The sequence below is a fragment of the Protomyctophum parallelum genome, assembly GCF_964188405.1.
Source record: "Protomyctophum parallelum genome assembly, chromosome: 11".
Taxonomy (NCBI): domain Eukaryota; kingdom Metazoa; phylum Chordata; class Actinopteri; order Myctophiformes; family Myctophidae; genus Protomyctophum; species Protomyctophum parallelum.
In genome coordinates, this window is record NC_139707.1 from 29549217 (window position 1) to 29566458 (window position 17242).

Sequence of the window (17242 nt, forward strand, 5' to 3'; positions counted from 1 at the left end):
ACCTGGGGGTCTATTAGAGTGATGTTAACTCCATACTAAACACCTGGGGGTCTATTAGAGTGATGTTAACTCCATACTAAACACCTGGGGGTGATGTTAACTCCATACTAAACACCTGGGGGTCTATTAGAGTAATGTTAACTCCATACTAAACACCTGGGGGTCTATTAGAGTAATGTTAACTCCATACAGAACACCTGGGGGTCTATTAGAGTGATGTTAACTCCATACTAAACACCTGGGGGTCTATTAGAGTGATGTTAACTCCATACTAAACACCTGGGGGTCTATTAGAGTAATGTTAACACCATACTAAACACCTGGGGGTCTATTAGAGTGATGTTAACTCCATACTAAACACCTGGGGGTCTATTAGAGTGATGTTAACTCCATACTAAACACCTGGGGGTCTATTAGAGTGATGTTAACTCCATACTAAACACCTGGGGGTCTATTAGAGTAATGTTAACTCCATACTAAACACCTGGGGGTCTATTAGAGTAATGTTAACTCCATACTAAACACCTGGGGGTCTATTAGAGTAACTGTTGTTTGCTGTGTATGCAATGTAAAAATGCCCAAGTCACACAAAGTGAGTTAGGCGGCAACGTAAAAATGCTCAAATCACACAAGTGACTTAGGCAGATCATCATTTTTGAAGATAGTGAGCTTTGTGATTGGCTGAGGACATAGGCGCTAATCCAGGACGATGCAGCAGCCCCAGGAGAGCACCTGTAGGCAGAAATCTCAATTTCGCCAAAAAATGACTTAGGCATTTATCCTATGAGGCTAACGATATATATTATATATATATATATCGTTTTTTTATGTGCTGATCGACCAATATGTTGGGGACACATGCCTACATATTTTATCTGAGATTTGGGGACTATTTATTGATTCAGCATGAAGACTAAAGCCTTCTGAATAAATCTATACGCAAGTGTATGCTTCCGCAAATTTCTCCGCCACCTAAAGAGGTGGCGGAGGATTTAGCGGAGTTGCCGATCAACCAAAGTCAGCGTCAAGTTCACGGCCATTTCCATGAATTCCAAATTAATGTGGGAAATCCACGTAAATGCCTTTCCGCTAGCGTCACGTCAATATATAAGCGGAAGCGCGTTGAAGAATCAGGCCCAATGTCTGCACTCACATCTTCTCCTGGAGCGTGCACCCCATAGTGCAGTGTTTCCCGACCTTGAGTCCAAGTTTTGGTGTTTATTTTTTATTTATGTTTTAATTGATCATAGTCACAGAAAAGTACCAGATCTACAAGTAACACGTTTTGAGCTGGTTACTGAAAAGTAATGGATGCGGACACATGAGGTTTCCACTCAATTAACAGAGACTTGCTGCTCTTAACTTTTTTCTTGCCATCTACGTTTTTAAACGTACCCCCTCCCCCCTGGGACCTGTTCTTGCCAGCTACGTTTGTAAGCGTAGACAAACGTTTACTGTATGTATATATGAACGCGCCGTCCGTCTGTTTACCTTTTAGCATTGCTCCGGGTAGAATAGCCTTCCTTCTTCACCAGCAGCGATGCAATTTATAAATCCAGCTCCGTTGAGCCTCCATTATAACCCGATTTTCAAAGTGCCGTATCTCCAAAGGTTAGAGAGTTGTCCATGGTGAGCAGGTGCGCACCAGACGATCATAAATCATTTGTGATTTTGTATCGCATCGCTGAGAAAATGTAGCTGGTTGTAGTGCTAGCTAAAGGCTGTGGGCTGTGTTGTGTGGTGTCGTTCCACTTCCGGAAGCCCCCACCTTCCTGTTTAACCCGGAAGGACAACAAGCTCCGTAGCATTGAAATGAATGACTGGCATAGTCAAAGTTTTTTAACACTAGATTGCAGTAAAGGATTTAAAGGGCCACTTCACCCCTTTTGCAACCAGATCTTATTTTAATGATGTTTGGGAGACAAGAAACACATTCCTGGGGGTTTCATGTGTGTAATATGTGTTTTTAGATATTTTAGTATTTAAAAGTGTCCGTGATGACATGGACACTGGTCTCACTTCCTTCCTGGACTTTGTTGTCTCAGTAAAGGCTCATACATAGTCTGGATTTTCGGTGGTTAGGTGACCACCGAACTACAACATGATGTCACGAGCCGCGGTGAAGAGCAAACCACCGCCACCGCTCCAGCCCTTCTCTCTGTTTTTACTCACCACCGCTCAACGTTATTTCAGCTCCGGTGGTCAGCTCACCACCGGAGCGGTGGTCACCTCACCACCGAAAATCCAGACTATGAATAGGCCTTAAAACAGCCCTCCCCTATCCACAAGGTGGGGTGAGTGCACCAAAGCATTATGGGCAATGTAGTAATCCAGCAATCCAATCAAACCCTACTCAAACACAGAGACTACAATATTTTTCTGGCCATAGAGTGAAAATTTCAAATTGTGCTACTGTTATCTACTACAAATATTAACATTGAGTCACTGGAGTTTCTTCCAGCTCTCCCTTTAATGGTTGTCTAAATGTGCACTGAGCATGGAGAAGAAATGTAGCAGAGCCTGAACGGCAAGATAAAATGTTATTAGTCACACTTGAAATCACATTTTATAAATAAAATATTGATTTCAATCAATTTGGGAGTTATCCATCTGATTTATAACTTTTGAAAGTAGCAAAACATAGCCAATCCACAGGCTCACAACTTGAGCAATTATAGCCTATATAGGCTATGTTTTCTATTGTTCAATAAGTATATAGTGTGCATGCATGCACATGTGAGTGGGCGCGCTCAGCTTTTTTCAGATGTAAGAAGCTCCAAGGGAAAAAAGAGATTGCAATGGACCCACTGCCATAGTGTTGACTGTGTAGGGGGGTACACTTCCTCAGACTGCATGGCTTGAGTCATGTTTCGGGTGTTAGGCAAATCCTGCTACACATCCACACAAATCCCCCCAGAGAATTACAACTCAGTGATTGAATGCTCCCTAATTTTACTGCAAAAATAAAGCAGCTTGCAGTGGTGGAAAAAGTATCAATACTCATGGACACAAAACAAGTTTCAGTGCAAGCTGACAATAAAGTTGTATCATATTGTATCGTATCTTACTGCAATGTAGACATACTCTGTTACAAGTAAAAGTCTGGTAATCAAACTTTGATGTACTGTACCAAAAGTCACAATACTCATTTTGCAGAATATCGTTTGCCATTTCACAAGTTATCATGTAACGCATGTATAACATGTACAAAATCTTTTGAAAATATCAGTATCACGACGAGCTTGTAGATCGGCCATTTTCAAATAGCCACGCACAGTTTGAATATGGTTTTAAGTGCTCAATGTATGTTTTGTAATAATTATCAAAATCTACAAAGTAACTAGTAAGTGGTAATGTTTTCAAATAATTGTAGTGGAGTCAGCCAATCAAATCCACACTAAGCATGAGGTCCCAAGCTCAGTGACTGCAGCCCCTTCTTTCACTACTAAAATAAAGCAGAGCTCCACTCTGCTGAAAGAAGTCAATAGCAGCACTCAACCATAATGTCACAGCAGAACTTGGCACTTTTAGGCTACTGCACAACTCCTAAAACCAATGGCGGAGGAGGAGCTGAGAAGCCAAGGAAGGGCAGTAATTGTCTCATACAAAAGTCTTCTGAAATAATACCTCTTTTCTTCCTGGACCTTTCTTACTCACTAGTCTGTTCAACCACTGAAATGTAATTGGCCACTTTATTGGACTTGGCAGTGGAACATTTTCCACTGTAAGTAAGTAAATCAGCAGCTGAAATATTGCCTGTTGTGTGGTCTGTACTGTAGCACAATGTGGTGGAAAAAGTACTCAAATGTTTTACTTAAGTAAAAGTAAAGTATCAATAGCCTACTGCAATGTAAATATTAAGTATTGTTGTCATTAGGCAGAATGTACAGTATAACATGTATAAGAATCTTTTCAAAATACTATGTGTAAACATATAAATGGTTAGAAATTTAAATAAATATGTACAGTACAGCGGACTTTTTACTGGGGCCAGTTTCGAATTGCAGCCACCCGTAAGAGCTCTTTGAGAGTGGTTTTAACAGCTGAATCAGTGTCAGAATCACTTGTGTTGTCGGTGTATTAGCGCTGCTGAACGATGCTCTGCCATCATGGGTCTGGGCTGCAACAAAAGCACTTAAAACGAAGAACAATTATCTGGTCTATGATTTGTGCAGGTCATCCAGAAACCCACTGGTGGCACTCACAGTCTAAGGTTCTTAAGGCGTTTTTACATCTGCTCTTTGTCTAGATGTCAGTAAAATTAACCTATATAGAAATATTTAGCTACATTCAATTTATATGGTGGCTAAACGGAACCTTCTTATCCTGGGCTGATTATCATTACACTTTACTGTATGTCTAAACCTCATGTACATACTGTACTGTGTATGTCTTTATATTATGTCTTAATGAATTGAATACATAGGACCAAAATGGAAAGAAGCCCTGGATGGATAAACTATGTCTAAATATGTATTTATTTTTCTTCTTCTGGAAACAACAATGATGGCACTTGAAAAACAAAATGAAAAGAAAAAGGTTTTACACCTGTAAACCTGTGCTGTGACAGTAAAGAGGATGATTTTGTCCCTGTAGCGTGAACAGAACACAGCAGTTGCTGTCATAATCACAAGATTTTCATCATCACATGCTGTCCAAGTGTCTAATTTCAACCGTTAATCAACTATAATGCAGTGCAAGTTATGCATGGATGATCATTGATTTTGCAAGCAGGAGGCCAGTACATGAGGATTGAAGCAGTGGGTGTACAGTACTGTCTCTAGGTTTATTATAGCGCCGGTTTTCCCTGCTGTTAAAGCTCCATACAGTACATTGAATTCAGATTTCCCCAGACACCATCAGTAGGCGGAGATTGTCTAGATGCTGCTGGAGTTCAAGCTATATATATATATATATATATATATATATATGTATGTATGTATGTATATGTAATGTGATCAATTACATCACATTACCCACACTGAACATCATTTGCTGTTCATATATTCAGTCACATGTGTGTGTCACATTTGAGCGCAAATTCCAGCTTTTCACCAGAGGAGAAATTATTTTTTGAGTGGTGCAACCACTCCTACAACCAGCAATGTCTGTGTACCTGTTTACCTGTGTACCTGTAACTATGAGCACGAGTATGTGACTTATTTATACCAGTAGGGGGCGCCAGAAACAGAGAGAGGGTAGGTGCTGTGTCTCTAATGAGAGAGAGAGAGAGAGAGAGGGGGGGGGGGGTGAATTGCACCACTCAGTTGTGTGATTTTTTCTTTTCTAATGAGTTAAAGGTATATTCAGTGATTTCACTTAATTCAAATATCACTTATTTTTTTGTTTTGTTGTGATAATCCTCCCTACTATAGAGTGTGCTGGCCATATAAGGAGTTCCTCCCTGTCCCCAGTTAACCCTTGGGGGTCAAAAAACCTTAGGTTTCGTTTTTGACTCTCTATCCTGATTGGACGAAAGGCTGGGTCCCACAGCCAAAAACGAAACCTAAGGTTTTTTGAGTGAAATCACTGAATATACCTTTAACTCTCCAGACTCTTCACATACTAGAGCATGTCTGAAATAAGTGTCAGAGCTGAAATGGACATGTAAATATGAAATAAATGTAGCTAGGTGTAATGTTTGAGACCACAGAAGTGAACCTTCCTCCCTTTCAAGCCTGTTTTCTCAACTCGCTGTTTTCTGCAAGACATTACTCTATAAGCCATATCTCCAAAACTGGTGGGTCAAACTGAACAACCAATGTCAATTTGAAGCTATGATTCCCTGCTTTCATATGACATGAAAAAAACGAAAATTCTAAAAAAAGGTCCAATGGCAGTCCCTCAGTCAAATTTGGTGTTCAGGGTTTGATGAGGTCAGATCAACATTATGGAAATGGAATGTCAGAACAGGTCAGCTCCATATCTGTAGTTCTAATGGTGGCAGCGGGGCAGTGTCTTGAGTGTACAGTGTTTGATGAGGGCACAGGTAGTGCCGGGCCTTCATTTTCGGGTTTGATGATGTCAGTACTATGGCATATGGAGCATGTGATGTCACGCGGCGTGATGGACTGACAACCATAGAGATCTAAGGGTCTCCATGATGTCACGTGGTGTCACGAGGCGTGACTATAATATGGAGGCGTGATGTTACAAGGCGTGACCATATATGGAGGCGTGATATGTATTGACTTTCCCATATATGGAGAAGGGCCCCTGGCGATGTCGTCTACATCGCGACTACATATATGCACATATATGGAGATCCCTGATGATGTCACGTGACGTCACGATGCATGACGATATGGGGGAGTGACCACCCAACCAACGAAAAATGCACGTTGTCATAGTAAATGCGACCTGCAATAATTTTATACTAAAAATGTTAATATATTTTCAGATAGGGGTCGGCAGCAATACCATTTTGGGGCACCTTGACTTATGTATTTATGTATTTATTTATTATTTTTTAGGATGAGCCTTAGGTCTTAACGGGTCAATGGTGTTTTTCCCCCAGATGTCTTCCTAACCTGTGTGAACACGGAGGCCTGTGCTCCCAAGCCTGGACAACGTTCTACTGTCACTGCTCAGGGACAGGATACTCCGGAGCCACATGTCACAACTGTAAGTTCATCAGAACCGCTGTCGGCACGGAGAAACCCCACATCTCCATCTCTGTTGCAATAGTAAAATGAATGCCCTATTAATAATTAATCATACAAGAGCGTGGCACAACAGTAGTGATCTTGTAGGTCGTTATTTTCACTATTGTAATGTTGTAACCTTTCATATGATGTATTGCTCATTGACATTGGGGGGGAAATGAAGAAGATATGACCATTTGAAACTTGTTGAACTGGAAACCCCAAAGTACAGAATTTGCCCTTCTAATATTTCAGCAGTGATCTGTGACTTTAGGGGGCGCTGTTTTCCCTTCATTCCTCCATTATTCAACCAGCAGTGTTGCCATGTCTGCTTATTATAATTAGTTGGCCTTGTTTCTAAAGAAGAATAATGCATAGGCCTACTGTACCAATTTTATAATAATTTATAACCTGTTACTAAAAATGTATTTGACAAAAATAAAGTGTAGTTGATTATTTGGGCTTGTTTTTAAAGTGTAGTTGATTATGGAGAGTTGGTAACCAAGTGGACCCTTATTAGATCAGGCCTATGTAAATGTTACAGATGAGTAGCCTACAAATAAAATAGCTATATTAGCCTGTTATTATTATTTGTCTGCAGAAAATAATGTATGCCAGGCTATTTTCGCTTATTTTGGGCTTGTTTTTATATACCGGGTTGCTTATTTCTCAGAACCTGGCAACCCTGCGATAGCTTTTTAGCTACGTTTAGCATTATATTGATATCAATCCTGTAGCTAGAACAAGTACATATCGCGCTATATTACATATCGATGTGATCTGCGTTATTATGACCTTAATTTTCATGGCAGGTACATTCCAAAGTAACTAATAATAGCCACGTTATGGTGACATAATGTTACAATGTTTACAATGTTTACATTGTCTTCTTCTTCTGCTATTGGAAACAGGAAGCATGTTCCATTGTTCTGATTCACCAGTGCCCCCATCTGGAACATTAGCTTTAGGCGGACCGAAAATAATAATTTTATTTTTTACAAAATACGATGGTTAATACTTCTTTCTCTGCTATTTATGTTAGCCAGTTAGTAAAAGACTAGTATTATCTTCAAAAACGATTGTGTACAAAAAGGCGGATTTTAGCGGAATTTGCATACTTTGAAAGGAAAGCTGATTTTCTGATTAGCATTGGTTAGCATTGCTTAACCCAATTGTTAAAACATTAGACATAGTGACTTGTTTAAGCAATTGCAACGACTTAATGACACTAAAACGACTTTCTGATGGAATAAAAACATTCTTTAACATTCCAACTGTGTTAATGTGGCTAAAAACAAAAACTACCAAAAAAAGAAATATATATATATATACAATATATAATATTGTATTTTCATCTATAACTGTATATCAACTGTGCCGACTTGTGGTTGAAATCACTGGCCTGGGACACATAGGTAAACCAAGAACCTACAGTATCATCAGTATATCAAGAAATAAATAATCTGTACATTTAAACTATACACTCTATAGGATGCCAGGTCAACAAATGCACCTGACATCTGTCTACATAAAGTCTATATCCAAAATACGTTTATCCTTTGCATAAGATGGCGAGTTTGTCAGGAACGATGTTGGACATATGAGGATTCAACCCGACAGCAGCGGTACATTATGTCATGGTCACCTGTCATAATGTCTGTCGGAGCATATAATGTGTTCAGTGTTCGGTGTCATACCTGTCAAATGGAACCAGCCGCATTCATTCACTTATTGTTTGATGTAGCCTTTGAGTGATCCTCACATTTTTAATGCTGAGAATATATTATAAATGATTTATGTGCTGTGAGCTGATCTGTTATTTTTAAATGATGATTGTGATTCAAACTAATTATGCTGGGGCCCCCTGGAACCACCCCAAGGACCCCTGGCATTCTCCTGACCCCACTTTGAGAACCAATGCTTTAGACTGGATTTTCAAACTATTTCCAAGGACCCCGGTACCTCTAGTGTGCACTCTTTGAGCCCATTCCATTGTAATAATAATGACTTTCATTATTATAAAATCTTTAAAATACGAACAAAATGACTTCTAGATTGGCTATTTTCTGTCAATGTTTCCCCCAGAATAGAGAGGCTAGGGCTCAAGTGGTTAGAATTGAATTGAATTTAAAAAGCAGAAACCAACGTTTTGTCTTCTTCAGGGATGGTATCTCCAAGGAGAAATACGTTAGAAACCCAGTCAGACACAGATCGGTGGTACAGTAGTAGCCAACGAGGACAGGGCTCAGACCATCGTCATACAGTACTAGCTGCTACAAGACCAAGCTGAACCATAACAGACAGGCTGTAACAAAAACATTAGCTCCTATCACGCCTAATAGCGGAGACATCTTGGCTGCTACAGGCTACCACAATAACATATAATTCTTCTACACCACTAAGCGTTGTTTCTCTCTCCGCGTGCAGCCATCTACGAGTCGTCCTGCGAGGCCTACCGGCTGACGGGCAGCTCCTCGGGCTACTACTCCATCGATCCTGACGGGAGTGGCCCCCTGGGGCCCGCACGGGTCTACTGCAACATGACGGGTGAGATCAAAGCTGCTCCATCGCCTCACCAGTCACGCTCATATCCCATAATATTGTTTCCACAATACTCTTTCTCTGGGGTTAAACATTAAGCTTCGCTCAACCACAAAAGCGTTACACTTGAATGAATGAACCACTCACATAAACATATTTTACAGGCAATTACTTTGCCACCTACTGTATATAAATGAGTTACTTTGACCTATAGATATTATCCTTGCTTTTCTATTTAATTGTTTTGTTTATATATATATTATTTTATTATTATTATTATTTTATTTTATTTTTGTGTGTGTTAATTGTGTAGGGTGTGGCATTTGCCATCCCCAAACCATGCCCCTGGGTAGTGCCAACCGGTTATGCCCCTCCTGATGTGGGAGACAGCAGCGACATTACAACACTAGTTTGATCCTGATAAAAGTGACTTCTATTGCGGCACTGACAGAGTGGATGGCAATTAAGTGAGAATTTCACACTAATACCTCCTACGATTGATTATTATGCCCCCTATTCTAATCAACCCACGGCCCCCCTCTCCACCCCCCAACCCTTCAATCACAAGGCGAAGAAAAGAATTTCATTTTGGTGAGCCTCATCAGCCTGTTGTATCTGCTGTGAGCCTCTTATGAGACTCATCAGTTTGCAGTGATAAATATCAGTAATAATGTCAAAGGAGTAAGGAGGCAATTCAAACATACAATGTGTCACAGCCCTGAGACCCTGCCATCGCTTCACACACCCCTTACTTCCGTAAGGGGTGTGATGTAGATCAGTGGTTCTCAAACTTTGTTTTAATTTCAAGGACTGTCATAACTCTGAGTGTGTACATAATGAACCAAAAGCACCCTTGTTTCCATTGTGGTCCATAGTATTCAATTCATCATTAAATCCAACATAAGGAAACACAGTTTGGTACAGCAAGCCAGCTAGAAGAGGAAGGAACCCACCTCCAACAACGCAGATGTGTTGATTTATTATATATTTACTATACTGTTTAAAATAGCATTGTATTCACGAAGAAGAAAAAACTTTCTTGAAAGTGTAACTTATGTGGTCTTGTGTGTGTGTGTGTGTGTGTGTGTGTGTGTGTGTGTGTGTGTGTGTGTGTGTGTGTGTGTGTTTGTGTAGATGACAAGGTGTGGACAGTGCTGACACACAACAGCACAGCTCCAGTGAAGGTCCATGGATCCTCTGTCCAGAAGCCCTACGTTATGAGGTTCAACTACAGCGCCTCGCCGGAACAGCTGCGCGCCGTCGTCACTGGCTCCGAGCGCTGTCAACAGGAAGTGGTTTACAACTGCAGGAAGTCCCGCCTCTTCAACACCTGGGGCGAGTGTGGGAATCTTTCTATATGCTACCCTATCACTGATACCTTTATTTCATTTTATTGGCTGGCATCTCCATTTACTTAGAGATAGAGTGAGAAGTTCAGTCACGCAAGAGAGACTCTGAGTAGAGTCGCTGCTTATTCGCTTGGAAAGGAGACAGTTTAGTGGTTCAGTTTGGGCATCTGGTTAGGATGCCTCTCAGGCGTCTCCCTAGGGAGGTCCTCGAGGCATGTCCCACTGGGAGGAGACCCCGGGGCAGACCAAGTCGCAGTTGGAGGAATCACATCGACTCACTGGCCTTGGAACGCCTCGGGATCTCCTAGGAGGAAGTTACTAATGTTGCTCTGGAGAGGGAAGTCTGGAGCTCTCTGGTGGAGCTGTTGCCTCGCTACCCTACTACGGATAAGCGGTTGAACATGGATAGATGGATGGATAGGCAAGCGGTTCTAAAACGTTTTAAAGGACCCAGATAACTGAGTGTACAAATCCATTTGGTTCGATTTTGTCGTGTGGAAAACACATATGGTTACTTTTTTTTTAAATAGCAAAAATAGCAGATCTACAAGCTCAAAACACGTTGATTTTGAGCTTGTGAATCTGCTATTTTTTATATTTTTGTGTGTCGCTGTAGTATGAACAGACCAATAGAGGTAACACACATGAATCACATGAATCAATGTTGTCGTATTCACCAAGGCTGCCATGTAAACAAACACACGTTGCAGCAATAAACGGTACGCTCCAAGGATGTTTTTGAAAACATTGATGTGACACTCATCACTTAATTTGAAAAAAGTTATGTTTCCAAATCTCTTGGAGGAGAACGCCATGCCACTTATGTGGATGATAATAAACGTGTTACAGTATGTCTAAGAAACAGCATCATTAAAATAAGAAAAGAAAAATAAGAAAAAACATTCTGCTATTTTCAGACCACCAGATATGAAATATAATTGCTTCCATTGTTTACTTGAATGCTTCAGCAACTGCCTGCAGTCTGCCACAGACTTTATGGTTTATTTATGTATATTCTTTCTTCTTTAAACATACAGGTTTCCAATCCCCTCCCCCCCCACGCCAAAGATTCAGTGCACCCAGACAGACAGATGCAGACATTTGTGATTTTTCAGCTACACACGCACGCACGCATGCACGCGCGCACACGCACACACCCCTCCAAGCCCAGCAGGGCTAGGCTGGCGGTATATGACAGTATTCAAAATGTAGCTAGACACATTTCCCAGTAGACTAGATTTCTTCCAACAGTAAATTACCAATGACATTGAAAAACACCCAGTAGACATGTTCACTGGGTAAATGCATGGGCCCATAGTTGCCCATCCCTCTTTTCACCCAGTCACGGGAGTCGGATACAAACTTGGGTCCTTGCAACTCACAGGGGCATGTGGTCCGTGCACTAACTGGCTGAGCCAGCAGGCAGCCCTTGTACCGGAATGTCAAATGGACAAAAAGAAAGTCCTTAGGCTGCATATGGGGTCATACCTTGTAAAAGTCCAGTCATTACTCACTGTGCCATGCAGCGTTTACATGGAAGTTGGACACGTAACATTGTATATTGCTGTTTAACCACATGAACCCTTGAGTCCCTATTCTGGGGGCGAAAACAGTAGATCTGCAATCTCACAGATCGCGGGGCAACACAAGACATTGTACAGCTTGTAGATGAGATGATTGACTTATAGATCATCTGTTTTCAGCAAAGGGATTTGGTTTAGAGGCCAAAAGAGAAGTACGGGGGAGTCAGTGAAGTACAGTATGTAGAATTTAAGTTGCCTCACTGGCAGGTGAGTCAGTAGGCTACAACAGCAGTGACAACAACACACAAATGCATGTGTGGGGGCCGGGCGAGAAATTAGATGACATAACATGAAAAAAGTATAAAAAGCAACAAAATGACAACAAAAGTTGTGAATAGCAAACTACCAAATTGTTTATCAAATATATTCCAGTAGAAAGCAGTTTTCTTGTTTTGAGGTCAAACTATTTTGTGTTATTTTGCAAAGATAATTATCCGTAGATGAGCCCTTATTCTTGGCACAAAGGCTTTGCGAGTGTTACCCGTCCCCCTCTCTTACAGTAAACACATAATCCAATTTCCCCGTGTTAAAGCACGTAGCATAGCCAATTTCCCCCGAGATGACTTTAACTTCACTGGAAAAACAAGACAGCAGCACCACTTACTTGTCAATTTCAGATGCAGATCTATGCTGCTTTGCGGCCTCCGTGTTCTTCAATTACTAACCTGGCCTTCCTCCCAGGAAACCCAAATCTATAATTGTTTCCCGTCTCCAAACAATCCTGACATTAATGAATTGCAAGTATTAATGAATAGCATTTGGTGGTGTGTACACCAAATGAAAGCATCCCTAAAGTGTACACTACATTTCAAAATATCAAGGTCGTGCTGTTGCTGAGTTCGATAATAATTCATAAAGGACAATTCCTTTCATATTCCGAGAAAGAATTACTGTCAAGTGATTGTCACTGTTACTTTCATTTGAAGGACACTTTATAGTGAAGAAGAGAGAACTCTTCCGATCCGTGTGCAGCAGTTTATTTCATGTCTTTTACAAACTGGCCGTTGTTTTCTAGCACAGCAAGGCTTATTGTTCGCGGAAATGTCTATATGACGAATTGGGATGCATTTTATATTTGTCATTTGAGACTGTATTTTATTTCCCTGTATTGTTGGCTATTATAGCACGCTGTGCATAATTAGCTGCAGTTTCCTGGACATAACGTGTGTGTGTGTGTGTGTGTGTGTGTGTGTGTGTGTGTGTGTGTGTGTGTGTGTGTGTGTGTGTGTGTGTGTGTGTGTGTGTGTGTGTGTGTGTGTGTGTGTGTGTGTGTGTGTGTGTGTGTGTGTGTGTGTGTGCACAAGCTAGAAGTAGAAGTAAAAGTACCTCAAAATTACTGTTACTTTACCACTGGGGGAGCTGGAGAGGCCTCTTGCTTCTGATGTTCCTAAAAACACACACACACACACACACACACACACACACACACACACACACACACACACACACACACACACACACACACACACACACACACACACACACACACACACACACAGCAGTGAAATGCAGGCCACTTTCCACCTGCTGAAGCTAATGAGGCCTGGCTGACAGACATGGCTAAGGGCCTGGCTGACAAACAACCCATGCCTCTGGAGCGTCAGTGGACACCTCACTACACTGCTTTGATCACTACCCATGGCACTATTCTAGCGGTGGCATCCGATACGACTCTGCCTGCTGGCTGCGTGTTCGTGTTCTTTTCCGTTGCTTCCTGGTCGTGTTTTGTCTAGCACGTGTGGATTGTTGCACCAATGGGATTCACCTGGGCCCGCTGCACCTTATAACAAAGATATAAACATTTTAAAGATAATTTTCCGACCGCGGTCGAGATCATGGATTTCACAATGCCACACCAGACCTTCCGGTCCTTCATTGCCATCCCCATTTCCTGCTTACTAATGCATGTGTCCCTAGCGATGACATCGGGGAACGACAGTTTTCTACCTCTGGTCTGCTTTGAGGCAGGATTCCACAGAAGAAGGGAAGATATAACTTCATTGTCAGCTCTGTAGCAGTGGCTAGTGAAGAAACACGGGGAAGGTTGCCCTATATTAGATTAGTCGAAGGAGGCCTCTTTCAAGACAGATTTTGCGCTCTCATTAGAAGGCGGGTGTACAGTAAGTGCCATCCAACCGTTTCTCTAATTTCTTTGAAAGTGTCCATGTCACGGAGCCATAGAGTAGAATCGGTACACAAATCCTACAGATGGTACCATAAGTTGGCGCTGCCTGATCTTGCAAACGTCCGATGTTTACTGGTGCTAGATCACACGAGAGTTTGTTGCTGAGTCCAGAAAAAAGTTGATAATAATGTAGATTTTCTCCTGATTTGTCTCTTGGGAAGATTGTGTGGCTTGTGACGACTTTGTCCAATATTTATTTCACCGTAAGGGTCTAAAGAATCACACTCTTCCATTGGAAATAATAGACCCCAACCTACTTGCAGTCTCCAGAAAAGGCAGCCAGCCATACATACTGTACCTATACATCACACAGATACGAGAAGTAAACCGGAGATGACATGTCTTTCTTTTTTCTTTCATGGTGGGTGAATCAGGTTGTAATGTAGTGGGTTTGCCAGGTTGTAATGTAGTGGGTGGGCCAGGTTGTAATGCGATGGGTGGACCAGGTTGTAATGTGATGGGTGGACCAGGTTGTAATGTGATGGGTGGACCAGGTTGTAATGTGATTAACTGTTATTACAGACGGTACTCCTCTGTCGTGGTGGGTGGACCAGGGAGGAGAGAGGAGGACCTACTGGGGAGGATTCCTGCCTGGAGTTCAGCAGTGCTCCTGCAGCCTGGAAGAGAACTGCATGGATATGAACTACTTCTGCAACTGTGACGCCGACACTAATACATGGTATGATTTTAACATTTTAATGTGTGTTTTTAAATCACTGAATGGTTTGGCAAGTCTCTACTGGTCATTATGGTCTTCTGACAAGTTGAAACATATAATTGTCGGCTTAAAGACCAGAGGTAGCCCCCAAATTATGGGTAGCTATGGAAGCTCCCCTTCCATATCAAACTGGCCCCCGCCGTCGAGACTTTTAAATCTCGCCTAAAGCCACACTTTTTTGCCATAGATTTTGATCCAGTTTGAGAGTTGCATGGTCTCTGCTTTGATTCACTGTCTGCTGACGCTGCTGCGTCTTGTATTCTATACCTGTGGTGATGTGTCTGCTCTTTTGTTTAATGTGTCTCTTACCTTCTGTGTGTGTGTGTGTGTGTGTGTGTGTGTGTGTGTGTGTGTGTGTGTGTGTGTGTGTGTGTGTGTGTGTGTGTGTGTGTGTGTGTGTGTGTGTGTGTGTGTGTGTGTGTGTGTGTGTGTGCGTGCACGCGTGTGTGTGTGTGCGCACGTGTGCGCCCGTTTTAGCTTATGTAGTCTATTTAGACTGGTGTATTTACATTTATTTGTACAGCAGCACTTTGGTAACCTTGTGTTGTAAAATCAATGTATCACCTGAGCAAGCAGGCCGGCTCTATATAGTGTATATATACCCGGTTTGCTGGGGAAAAAAGAAAATACATATATTTTTTATTTTTTTATTTTTTCAGCAAACCGGGTTCAAATATGGAGTAGAAGAAGAATGTTGCATACAGTAGTGCAGCTTTAAGTAAAACACCCAAGTAATTATGTTTGGCATGATGTACTGTACGTGTGCCAATGTGACACACACATACATGCACGCATGTACACACACACACACACACACACACACACACACATACACACACACACACACACACACACACACACACACACACACACACTCGCACTCGCACTCGCACTCACATCACACGGTACACACGGACCAACGAATGAGCAATGTATGGAACGGCCGACCGCCCGTCCTCTTATCTTACCAGCTCTTCCATCACTATCTCTGATGGGATCAAAATAGCATAGCCGCGTGACATTGATATGTATTATTGTCCACTTCTTTTCCAATTTCCTTCCCAGATTGGATGCTGCAGCACTCTGTCAGACGTCGCACTACATTTCCAAAGTGTTGCGTCCGGACGAGAGAGAGAGAAATAGAGAGAGAAGAACGTTTCCTGATTGTTTCAATCTCCCATCAGTCTTCTTCTCTCTCCTCCATCTTTTATTACAGGGCTAATGACACTGGAGTCCTGTCCTACAAGGATCACTTACCGGTGACTCAGATTGTGATTGGAGACACCAACCGAACGGACTCCCAGGCTGTGTACCGCATCGGCCCTCTGCGTTGTTATGGAGACAGTAGGTGAACTGTTATTGAAAACACTTTGCGCAGACATACCCGCGGAATTATGTGTGTTTTCTGGCCTTTTTGCTGACAAAACTCCATTTGGTGAACCTTTGGTGTCTGAAAAGTCTGAAAGTTCACTTCACTTCATGTTGTCTTCTTTTTTTTAAGTGGGGCTAGCCCGCTTGTACATCTGACTTTGTGTGTCTGTCTGCACGGGTGCTAGATAATAATGCTATGCAGATGTTACTTGTTCACGTTGTGTGTCTTACTGTATATCAGTGCTTCCCAACCTTTTCTGGACCAGGGTTCACTTGAAATTCTCAAAAGCGTTCACGGCCCACACATCTGTCCACTTAACTATCAGATACGTGGTTTACTTTAATGATCAATGGAACTAATGTCTGGATCAATGGAACAAATGTAGTATACTTCCTTAAGTTCTTCTAGTCTCTTCCTTAGTTCAAAATATCAGCTTTCCACGCAATATATACAGTATATACATTATAGATATACTGTAATACATTTGTTTATTTCTGGAACACTTAGAAGGGTGTCCACATTTTACCAAACATGGCAGATCTACAAGCTTGTGACATTGTATCTCAGCTTTCAGCACACAACACTGTCATACTGTACCTTGAGTTATACTGTGCCAGTATAACTCAAGCTTAATGGTCCTATTTTAGAATGGTGGCAGGTAGAATGGTGTAGGTAGGTCAGTGTTGGCAAAATATTACTTTAACACTAATATACTACTTATTACTTATTACTTTTAAAAAAAGTAATAAAGTTACACTACTTATTACTCCCTGAGAAAAGTAACTAGTTACTTATTACTTTACTTATTACTTTTTTCTCTCGCCCCCAGTAATTGCATATTTTGTCCCCA

General features: G+C 41.6%; 1 protein-coding gene across 1 annotated transcript in view; it reads left to right on the forward strand.

Annotated features, from left to right (window-relative positions):
* LOC310867379 (contactin-associated protein-like 5) overlaps window positions 1-17242 on the forward strand; it is a gene marked incomplete at its 5' end in the record, with an annotated part of 161094 nt that overhangs the window by 109530 nt on the left and 34322 nt on the right. The window contains 5 exons of the mRNA XM_083777412.1: window positions 6518-6624; window positions 9072-9191; window positions 10320-10526; window positions 14825-14981; window positions 16237-16364. Of these exons, the coding sequence (XP_083633538.1) occupies window positions 6518-6624; window positions 9072-9191; window positions 10320-10526; window positions 14825-14981; window positions 16237-16364 (719 nt within the window). The remainder of the gene's footprint in view (window positions 1-6517; window positions 6625-9071; window positions 9192-10319; window positions 10527-14824; window positions 14982-16236; window positions 16365-17242) is intronic.